The 11474-nt window shown below is 42.3% G+C and overlaps 4 protein-coding genes across 4 annotated transcripts; 2 read left to right on the forward strand and 2 right to left on the reverse strand.

Moving 5' to 3' along the window:
• Window positions 1–87: 87 nt before the first annotated feature.
• Window positions 88–2279, reverse strand: EAF01_009659 (uncharacterized protein; the record flags this gene model as incomplete). The annotated part of the gene is made up of 2 exons (XM_038917915.1): window positions 88–1677; window positions 1776–2279. The coding sequence occupies 2 exons, from the start codon at window positions 2277–2279 to the stop codon at window positions 88–90; spliced, it is 2094 nt and encodes a 697-aa protein (XP_038766724.1).
• Window positions 2280–3348: 1069 nt separating this feature from the next.
• Window positions 3349–5383, forward strand: EAF01_009660 (uncharacterized protein; the record flags this gene model as incomplete). Its single annotated transcript, XM_038917916.1, has 6 exons — window positions 3349–3394; window positions 3605–3647; window positions 3741–4133; window positions 4312–4734; window positions 4835–4916; window positions 4976–5383. 6 exons carry the CDS (start codon window positions 3349–3351, stop codon window positions 5381–5383), a joined length of 1395 nt encoding a protein of 464 aa, XP_038766725.1.
• A 2046-nt stretch (window positions 5384–7429) lies between these two features.
• On the reverse strand, window positions 7430–9003 carry EAF01_009661 (uncharacterized protein; the record flags this gene model as incomplete). The annotated part of the gene is made up of 3 exons (XM_038917917.1): window positions 7430–8253; window positions 8332–8748; window positions 8799–9003. 3 exons carry the CDS (start codon window positions 9001–9003, stop codon window positions 7430–7432), a joined length of 1446 nt encoding a protein of 481 aa, XP_038766726.1.
• Window positions 9004–9670: 667 nt separating this feature from the next.
• Window positions 9671–11162, forward strand: EAF01_009662 (uncharacterized protein; the record flags this gene model as incomplete). Its single annotated transcript, XM_038917918.1, has 4 exons — window positions 9671–9719; window positions 9770–9864; window positions 9917–10495; window positions 10545–11162. 4 exons carry the CDS (start codon window positions 9671–9673, stop codon window positions 11160–11162), a joined length of 1341 nt encoding a protein of 446 aa, XP_038766727.1.
• Between the last annotated feature and the right edge of the window lie 312 nt (window positions 11163–11474).

The following is an 11474-nucleotide window of genomic DNA, read 5'->3' on the forward strand; positions in this document are numbered from 1 at the left end:
GGTTGATGGTAGAATATGTATAATTTTGCTAGCTCATAGTCCACCTATCCGCGTCTCCCATCAAACCATCCACTCTACAATCCAAATCTACCGTCTCCTCCCCACCCCCCCTCCCCCACCCTCCGCCCTCTCCGCCAACGCCACCACCTCCCCAATGCCACTCGCCTCCTGCTCATCCTCCAACGCCACAATCTCCTCTCTACAATCCCACCACTTCTCCTCACTCATCTCAAACGCCTTCGTCTTAATCTCCTTGACACTGAGCGTTTCCGGCTGGATGCCCTTCCAGCGCAGTCCCGTCATCAACGCTTCTTGCCACTCATTACCCGTGCGCTGGAAGAAATCGCGACGGCTTTCAAACGGACGCGGATGCGGGAGATGATCGTCCGGACTGGTCGTCGAGGTATCGGGTGTATCGTCGAAGGATTCGGGCGCAGCAGTCGCAGGAGATGAATCGGGGAGTTCGGCGGAAAGAGAATCCTTCTCTTTGCGCTTGGATTTGCGTGTGCTTTCGGTGTGGAGATGTTTTTTCTCGTCCATTTTGACATCGCCCTCTTCGTCGACATCTTCCTCGTCATCGTCTTCGTCGTCTTCGTCCTCGTCTTCTTCGTCGTCTTCGCTGTCTTCCTCGCTGCCGAGCCAGTTTTCGGGCTCTCGTCTAAAGATCTCTTTGACGCCGTCCATTTTGCCTAGATCAACCGCGTACATTTCATCAAATGTGAATTCGCGATCGCCTTTCTCATATGTACCTCCGTAGATATAGAGAACATCATCCTGCACAGCCAATTGTGCATTAAATCTGACGTGAGGAAATTCCATGAGAATCTGTTTGGCGGGTAAGGCATCTGCATCTTCACCTTCAGGTTTGCTTGTGTCAATCTCCATATCATCTGCATCGGCTAGCGATTTTCCCGTCTCGAGCGCGGCGAGATTGCGCAGGAGTTCTTCTTCGTTTGCTTGGCCTCTTCCTCTTCTTCCTCCTCCGCGCTCGTTTCCTCCGTTGTTTTTCTTTTGAGCTCGGGGCTTACGTAAAGCAAGGGGGAAATAACGATTTCGTTCAATGTTCCATGCGAAGAGTGTATTGAAGAATTCGCTATCGATTCCCTCCTCGGATTCCTCAACATCGTGGACACCGCCAAATTGAATACCGCGTCCTTTGTGGTAAGCCATTGTGGCGCCTGCACGTGGGGGATTTGGGGTGTTGGCTGGTTTCTTTCTGCGTTCCCAACGCACGGTGGGAGGAGCGGCGGTCGATGTATCGGCGGGTTGGGTAATGCGGAGATAGAAACAGTCTTGATGGATCATGGGTTTGAGCACGTTGCGCATGGCCATTCCACCACCTTTCATCTGTTTTCCCGAGACGTTTGTTTTGACGCGGGAGTAGCCTCCGTACAATACGGCGCCGTTCTCGTGCGGGAGGAAGGTGAAAGAGGATCGGGCGTCGGGTTTCTGGGTCACGGGGGGAAGAACGGGATTGTGCCAGATGAAGTTGGAAGTGTCGTAGATCCAGAGGTCGGAGAGATACTTGGTCGCTTGCGATGTGTCTTGGAAACCGCCAAATAGGATAATGTAATTTTTGTAGTAGGCCATGCGGTGACCGCTACGAGCGGGGGGAGATTTGCCTTTGGTTTCTAGACGTGTCCATTCACGTTCGGAGGGATTGAGGTGCCAGAAATCCTGTGTGTTGTTAGTATACATTCATAGATCTATCATCTGTATCCCAGTTTTTAAGTCTGGGAGTATGATGTACAATGACATGGTGTGAGAGAACTCACATTATAATGATAAAAAGTTCCCTGTTTCGGACTGGAAAACTCCCCTCCAAACATGTATATCCCCCCTGCATTTCCACCTCTACACCACGCATGACCAGATCTCGGCAATGGAGCATTCGGACTCGTCACTACATGCCACTCATCCTTATTAACCGCATACACATACAAATCATTAAAGAAAGTCGCCAAAGCGCCGTTGAAATACTCGCCCCCGAATAAAAATAGTTCATTCGCATTACTAGGACTAGCGATGAGAGTCGAAGAAGCTCTGGGCTTCGGAGGCTCGCAAACGACTTCTGTGATCTTCAAGAACGATTCTTGAGCTTTGGCATACTCGGCTAGAACGGAATCGAGATCGATGGATTCATTGTCGCTGTCGTCGGCGGATTTGGATTTTTGAGCTTTAGTCTTCTCTTTCTTGTCGGCCTTCTTCTCTTGCTTTTGTTTCTTCTCCGCGAGCTTCTTCTTCTTGTCCTCGGATTTCGATTTCTTGTCTTTGACCATCTTGAATGGTTGAAGAGTAGACCAGAAGCTAGATAGGGAGGGGCACAAGTATCACGTGACTGGAAAGAAGAGAGTCAGCGATTTTGTAGAAGTAGTGTGTGTGTAGATGGCTAAGATGACTTGGATGTTGTCGATCCTCTACTGGCTTTATATGTAAGTTCTGAGGAGCTCTTAACCCGTATGTATGTATGTATGTATGTATGTATGTATATATATGGATGATCCTGTATGTTGCATCATGTAACCACTGGGCAGTGAATGGAAGATTTTGCAAGCACGGGACCCATAAGGTTAAAAAATGAACTTTCATTTTCTCAATCAATTGAATGATATTGAGCAACCAAAGGTTATTAGTCATGATACTACAAACTGTACGGTTTCCTTCTTCTCGGATGTATCTATCTGTAATTACTGTGTAGGTAAACAGAGGTATTGAATATCACGTACCTTTAACTTTTGCCCTCCTCTTATTTCAATCAGCTCTTTCTTCTTTGTTCAAGACGTTTGATTATTATTTGGTGGGGTGAATTGTGTGATAGCGCGGGCGTGTTAATTAATGTGCAGAAGGCAAGCAATCCAGCAATCCAGCAATTCAGCAATCCAGTAATCCACCCTTGAGGCCGACCTGGCCCCACGTTTGCATAGCTTCCCCTCCTGGAGCCCCCCCCCAAATAGACAGGTGCGTGAATACTCGAGTATATATAGAGATTATATCTTCATATCAGACTCTTGTGAAAATCTCAATCCGACATCGTTCGCTACATATAAAAGCGGTAATTCTTCTTTATATAGTTACTTCACGTATCATACATGGATAGGTGTACAATCTCATTCTCTTCCACTATCCATTGCTTATCTTCCTTGGAGCTGGAGATATCATATTAAAGCAAAGCACACTTCAGTCAGCGGTGTGCTCATCCCACGAGTTATATATCTATTCATACATTGTTCTCCTTTTACCCTTCAGTTTATAGAATTGTCTTTTCTAGAGATACTTCTTATGCTCAACCTCAACAAACAACTCTTCAAATTGTTAAGGACGACACCAGCCTCAAAACCGCCTAACAAAATGTCCTTATCTCAGCTTGTGGATTCAAAAACACATTTGATACCAGGTATGATATTATCTACATTTTGATTCCTCTACATTTTGAGAACACTTACATATTCATGTTTTGATATCTGTCATGACCAATTTGTTCTCATCTGCTCAAATTGGGCTCAATCTACAATCACTCTATGACTTGTTGTGTTTCTTATCTGATTCTATCATTATTCTCTGCTTAACACTACCAATCAAGAAATACCAACTAATATATCCCTAGGAAAACTGAAAGTTTCAGAATTATCTTTCGAGGTTCCTTTGGAGTGAGTAATACCCCCTGAGAATTTCTCATACACCAGCCAACAGCAACGAGTATCTGCTTTGAAATAAAGACTAACTCCAGCCCACCTATCTAGCTACTCCAATGAATCAAAAGGCTCAATTCGTATATTTGCACGCAGTGTAATCAAGTATGAGAATCCAGCTACTAAGCCCACGGAAGAAGAAATCCGCAAGTCTTCCCAAAAACCCTGGTTCGTTTACCTCCAAGGTGGACCAGGTTTTGGATGCAAACCGCCTCAAGATTCTCCAATCACCAATGTAGTTCTTGATAAAGGCTATCAAATGCTGTATATTGATCAGCGTGGAACTGGATTGAGTAATCCTATTTCAGCTGGTACTTTGGCTTTGCAGGGAGATGCTCAACGTCAAGCTGATTATCTTAAGCATTTCAGAGCTGATAGTATTGTGAAAGATTGTGAGGCTATAAGAAAGATACTCACTGCTGATTATCCTGAAGAACTTAAGAAGTGTGTAATTTTCTTCATTATCTTCCAAGTTGTCATTTCTGATTATTCTTGCATCCCACGAGCGTCTTCTTCTTCCCGTCCCTTCTCAGAACTTTGTCTCTCGACATAAAGTTCATTTTTCATACCATTGATTCCACGTTATTGAAATCCAGAGTGAACACCCGCTAATGTTATACAGATGGTCCGTGTTCGGCCAATCATTTGGCGGTTTCTGCATTCTCACATATCTCTCTTTTCACCACCAAGGTCTACGTGAAGTTTTCACCAGCGGTGGTCTTGCCCCAGTTGGTCACTCAGCCGATCGAGTTTATCGTGCTACCTTCCAAAAAGTAATTGAGAGGAACCGAGCCTACTATCAAAAGTTTCCCGAAGATGTTGCTGTTGTTCAAGGTCTGGCAATTCACATTAGCGCTAAGAATGGACTGCAAATGCCATCTGGTGGTACATTGACTGTGAGAATGTTCTTAACTATGGGAATTCAATTTGGGTTCCATGGAGGTTTGGATATGGTTCATGATATTGTGTTAAGAATGAGTTCGGATTTGGATCAGTATTCGTTCATTACTAAACCTACTCTTAAGGCTATTGAGGATGTAGTCAGGTGAGCAGTTTTCAGTTTTCCCCTTTCAAACTTCCAACACTCACCAAATTCCTTGGTATTTAAATTTCCCCTTGAAGAATGATCACTAACATTCCCATAGTATGGATAACAACGTGATCTACGCTATCTTGCACGAATCCATCTATTGCCAAGGCAAAGCCTCAGACTGGGCTGCCGACCGAGTAAGTTCTCTTCCACACCTCTATCACCATCCATCTAATTCCCAACTCCTTTGCCACAGGTAGGAAAATCCCTCTCCGAATTCAAATGGCTCACTGGGCGTCCCCGTTCTCCCTCCTCCCTGATCAGCGAACCACTCTTCTTCTCCGGTGAAATGATTTATCCCTTCATATTCGAAACCTCCCCCGAGCTATCCGCCATCTACCCTGCCGCCAAGATCCTAGCCGAATACTCAGAATGGCCTCCTCTATACGATGAATGGCAATTGGCACGAAATGAAGTTCCCATGTATTCAGCTACGTATGTAGATGACATGTATGTGGATTTCGGACTAGCCCAGGAAACAGTTAGATTAGTGAGGGGATGTAAACAGTGGGTTACTAATGGGATGTATCATGATGCCGTGAGGAGTAGAACGGGAGAAATGATGGCGGAACTCTTTGCTCTGAGGGATGATGTTATTGATTAGTGGAGGGGGCAAAAGAGCGTAGGGAAGGAAAGAAGGAAAGGAAAGAACGAGAAATTATAGAGCGAGGGTATAAAATTCAACGAGTTACGATAATGCGAAGATATCGCATGCATAACACGCATCTGAATCCCATTCATCCATCAACATTGAGCTTCCACATTCAGTACACTCACAGAAAGTTACCCAATTGATCGATTTCACACAAACCTTCTCAATTCTCTCACTGCATCCAAACCACCCAAAGAATCATACCTAGGTACCCCAAAACTTCAAACCTTCAAACCACAAACCCGGTGTCCATAATCGATACGTAATACTCGAGTATCTTCATGAGATAATCGACTTCGCTACCTGAAAATGTCTCGTCACATCTCTCCTCGTCTCTTGACATATCAAATGTTGAAAAGTTTGAAAGTTCAATTCCAATTCCAATATAAAATGATCTCAGCTCCAAGCCCATCTATCCCATCATATCTCACCGGAAATACATAATACATAATACACAGTATTAAAAATAAAAACATAATCTCAATTTCCCTACTCTCTTATCTTACTCCCGATGACATTATCTCAATTTCTTTATAGTTATAGTTCTTGAAATTCATGTGTGAAATTGACACAAAATTCTTTTAAAATTCGAAAGTTTATTAAATATCTTTTTAAGTTATATATTAGATTCATTAAATATAAAAATACAATAAACCTTTTTTTTTTAAAAAAATAAAAAAAATTGAACTCAAAAAATCTAATATTCTATTTTTTTCATTAAGATATTTGAACAGGGGATTGATTATATATTCAATAAGAAGAGCTTCAGTTTGAATTGCTTTCATTCGATTTTGTTATTATATAAAATATTTATGCTTAGAAATTATACATCTCAATTTCAAAGAAATCCATCAAGAGATTTCGAATTTTAATCGAATTATTAGAATCGTCTTTTTTGATGTGAAATTGTACTATACATAAGCTGTTCTGTGAGTCTGTGTATCTACTAGTAGTCCTGCTTTGAGTAATCTTTAATCTTTAATCTTTAATCTTTAATCTTTAAAAGAATATTTTAGTTCTAGAAGGATAATAAGAGTAAGATAAGATATGATATTGATAAGTTTTCTCTCTCTCGGTTGTATAAGGTTATGATATTCAGATAGATAGGTGGATAGGTGGATAGCTATTTAGGAAGACAGGTAGGTAGTATATGATATTTCGGATCGCGATTCTCATGACTATTACTACATAAACAAATTCAATGTAATGATATAACATAATACAATATAACATAATACAATATACATCTCCCGATTTCCTTTCTCATTTTTTTACCAAAATGATAAATTTACATCTATTTTGTACAAATACACAAATGTAAGAGTTTAGGCCCTGGCTTATCGCATACTAAGCGAAAACACACCAAAAACCCTTATTTCTTCAACTTTTAAATTATATATTAATTCAATCAATTTATAAATTAAGTTTACAAAAATAGTATATAAGATTAAGAATCATTAAAATGATTTAAAAAAACAAATGAAATATTTTTAGCTACTTTTTAATAAAGTTATAGATTCTTAAAATTGAAATTGTTAAAAAACTTGAAAAAAGTGGTTTTTTTATATGGGAAAAGCGTTATATATTATAAATTTAAAAAAATTTCAATTTTAAAAACCTATAACTTTATTAATTTTCAGAATTTTAAGGAGCAATTTAAATAGAATATTCTTTTTATAGTTATTTCTTATATATATAATTTTCAAATCAATTCTTTAAATAATTAACTTATATAGGAAAACAGTATTTTTGCGAGGATTTTGTCACGAAAAAGGGTGGTGTGCAATAAGCCGGGGCCTCAACTCTTACAAATGCCCATTATTAACTGCCCCCCCCCCCCCCCCCCCCCCTAACTATCTCCTCTCCTCCCCACACCTCCAGAACCCCATCATAAATCTCTTAATGACTCCCTCCTCGCTCTCAAAAAAGCGAAAGCGATTTAAGACCCCAACTCCAACTTCAAGCCCCAAGCCCAAACTCCAAACAAGCGCTCTCATATCATATCCCCTTCCCTTTCCTTTCTCCACAAGCACCACAAAAAGCGACATCTCCAGCATTGATATACAATCCGTCTTTGCAAACCGCACTTGTGCATTTCCACGAGTCGTGTACATCTTTGGGATGGAGAACATGGGCGCAGATGGTGCAGGTGAGGGAATGGGGTGGGTTTTCTAGGGAGCAGATGGGACAGGTTGATGGAGATGGAGGTTGAGATGGGAATGGAGATTTGGGTTTTGGCGGTGCTGAATTAAGAGGTGGTGTTTGTGATTTGGTCTCGGGGTATATAGCGATGGGCGATCTTGTTTTGATCGAAGGAGGTTTTACGGTAGGAGTATTCGTCTCGATGTTTTTGCTTTTAGTCGGCTGTTCTATCTTTGACGACCCAGGCCCGCTCGGTGTCGCTTCTTCTTGCGATCCCCGTTGAACTTTTGCCGAGCTATCTGGTTTGAAGTATCTTTCAATACTCTCCATGCCCCTCAACTCCTCGAACTCTCTCTTCGCATCCTCATTATCTCTGTCCTCATCTTCACAAACTTTGACCATTCCCCTCCCCTTTCGATCCACAAGTCTACTTCCATCAAGATCAAGTGCATCATCTGGTTCAGGCTTAATGTACATTTCGTCTTCCACATCACTTTCTGCTTCGCTGTCGGTGACTAGATCTTCGTCTTTGATGTCTTGCTCTTCTTTTTTCACTTCGAAACGAGCCAATGCAGCAGCAGCGCGAAGTTCTCGGCCTCGTTTACTACCAGCTACTTTAGGCTTGGAAATATTCGTTTTACCTTTCTCAAGAGCGACTTTTGTAGCGACGTCTTCTCCTACTGTGGTTGTTTGAATTAGTACTGTGCTCGAGATTAAGAGGAGATTTATCATTGGTAGGAAATAGATGCCAGACTCACACGCAACTCCATTAACACCAAATTTCTTTCGAATTCTCCTCTCTTTCTGCTCCTTATAAGTGATCTTCGGTTTTGCCTTCCTCTTCTTCCCTCCCCCTCTCGACTTGAACGTGCCACCACACAAATGTTCCGGCAACATCTCTCCCTCACCCAACTGATCTCCCATAAATGCCCCATCCTTCAATAGTACACCTTGTCCCCAAAGTCCATCACCCGTATATCCCCTCTCCCAAAGCCCCTTCATCTCGGCCGAATATTCATTTCTCACTTTCCAGAATGCCCCAGAATGATTCATTTGTTTACAGTGCGCCAACTCATGCATCATAACCATCTGAACAAATTTGAACGGTAGCCATCTTCCTGTTGAAGGCGATTTGAGCACAAGTTGTATGACCTCTCCGTTGTTGAAATTGCGACCTGCATTTCTGATTAGTATATCCAGAATCAGCTGAGAAGGGGTATCATACCCCAGAATTCTAAATTGGGAGGATACTCTTCTAGTGATGCGACAGCGAGATGATGTTTGTTCATTATGGGAGTACATTGTGCAGCAATTCGTTCTAAAAATTCTTGAGATTTGGATTGATCTTCACCAGAGAGGGGTTTGATGAAGACAATGTTATTATTTGGTTGTGTTCTTCTGGCATTGATTCTCTCCCAACCTAAAGGCATGGTGTCGATGATTTAGGAGTGAACTAAGATAGCGCTTGTACCAGCAAATTAACGTCTTCTTACGTATCATGAAGAGGGGATAAAGGTAGGTTGCTAGGTAGTGATAAAAAGAACCAGATGCGACGAGGGGGGCGATAACGATAATAACGATAAGACTTCGCGTGTAAGGAGGAACGCGCTCAGAGCGCCTGATCACGTGTCGGATCATGGTTCACATCTGTGACCCACGCAAGCCCCTTTTGAGTCTCGGATTTTTTTCGGAGCAGAGTTATCTCCCCGACCTTGAACTCTCATGACTAAGGTATTACCATGAACTTGATGACGGTTTTGCATGCCGAGGCCGGAATTGGGACTTCAATGGTGTATGTTGTTTCCCCAAGTATTGATAAATCAATTATATAACTGATTGACTGCGGGGAGTTTGGCAAGAGCCGCTCCGAAATAAGTGGTAAGCGGTTGTATATGCCACATTAGTATAGTTACCTTAAATATAGTTGTCTGTTTCTACTATGAATACTTCCATCCCCTTTAAGATGTGATTGCCTTCTGTATGCTCAGTTCTCCTTCTTCTCCAAGTCTTCTTGCTATCTTCTACCTACCGTTCACTTTCTATACCATATATCATCTCATCAACCAGACCAAAGTCTTCCCAACATTTTTCTCTATGATGTCAGCATCCACTCAACCCAAGAAGCCTTTCCATGTCGCTATTTGCGGTATGTTTCAACCTAAAAATCAAAGTAACCTTCAACTAATAACCATTCAGGCGGAGGTATCGGTGGATTATGTTTGGCAATTGGTCTCATGAAACAAAACATTCCATGCACAGTATACGAAGCCGCTCCTGCATTCGCGGAAATTGTATGATCACACGTTTTCCTTTACAACTTACTCTGATGCTCATATTCTATAGGGTGCAGGAGTATCCCTCGGACCCAATTCCATCAGAGCAATGGAATTGATAGATCCAGCCGTTAAACGAGGCTTTAACAACTGCGCAACTTATAATGGAACACCAGAAGAAAGAGATGTCTGGTTTGATTTTCGGATAGGCACGTCCGAAGAAGGCTGGAAAGATTTCAAAACAGGAAAAGCACCGGTTAAAGAAGGAGAGCTCGTGGCTAAAGTTGTGGCGGAAGGTTGTGGACAAGCTTCTGTTCACAGAGCTCACTTTCTCGATGAATTGGTTAAATTGGTTCCAGAGGAAATTGCACAATTTGGAAAGAGAGTTGAGAAGGTAGAGGAGAAGGGAAGTAGGCTACTGATGACTTTCCAGGATGGAACAACAGCGGAGGCCGATGCGGTGATTGGGTGTGATGGTATTAAATCGCGAACGAGGCATATGGTTCTTGGGGATGATCATGAAGCAACTTCACCGGTATTTAGTGGAAAGTATGCATATAGAGGTCTGATTCCCATGGAAAAGGCGATTGGAGCTGTTGGAGAATATCTAGCCAAAAACAGTCAAATGTATCTAGGGCATAAAAGTCACGTGAGTATTCTTCCTTGATCTACTTCATCATACACTAATATCCCTCTAGATCCTAACATTCCCCATTGAAAAAGGCGCCACAATGAATGTCGTAGCTTTTCAAACGCAACCGAATGGAAAGTGGGAAAACGAAAAATGGGTTATCCCTATGAAAGAGTCAGACATGTTCTCTGATTTTGAAGGCTGGGGTAAAGATGCAAAACATATTTTATCCCTTATGGAAAAACCAGACGTCTGGGCTCTCTTCGATCATCCTCCCGCTCCAACTTACTATAAAGGTAGACTTGTGCTCTTAGGTGACGCAGCTCATGCAACTACTCCCCATCAAGGAGCAGGAGCGGGACAAGCTATCGAAGATGCCTTTGTTTTGAGTAACTTACTCGGAGACTGTAGGGAAGTGAGTGATATTGAAGGGGCGTTTAGAGCGTATGACGAGATTAGGAGGCCGAGAAGCCAAAAGGTAGTCAAGACGAGTAGAGAGGCAGCGGAACTTTATGAATTCGAGAGTGAGGAGGATGTGGGGGGTGATGGGGTAGATGTGAATATTGAGAGTATGAAGAAGAAATTGGTGGAAAGGTGCAAGTGGATTTGGAATGAAGATCTAGGGGCGCAGCTGGATAGTGCTAGGAGGGTTATGAGGGCAGGGGGCAACGGGGCGAGTGTTTAAACGGCGAGAGGGGTTTGGAATGTATGTTGGACAACAACCAATATGAAGGTTGTGGGACAAGATGTCATTTTTTTTATTAATTTCCGTTGCTGCGTGGTTTTAACAGCGCACCTGGGATAAGTGCGAATAATTACCTAGGTAATAGAAGTTATGTTGCCGAACAAGATATTTTCGAAAAAGCAGTCGCTCATCCAGTTCAATATTAGTGATCTCAGTATATTCAATCAACGTATCGTACAATTCTTCTTACCAATTCTTTGTGGGGGATGTTCTCCCAAAACAATTTACAGCCACATTCTTCGCTTCAATAGT

This window comes from Botrytis porri, assembly GCF_014898465.1.
Source record: "Botrytis porri strain MUCL 3234 chromosome Unknown BPOR_014, whole genome shotgun sequence".
Lineage (NCBI taxonomy): Eukaryota > Fungi > Ascomycota > Leotiomycetes > Helotiales > Sclerotiniaceae > Botrytis > Botrytis porri.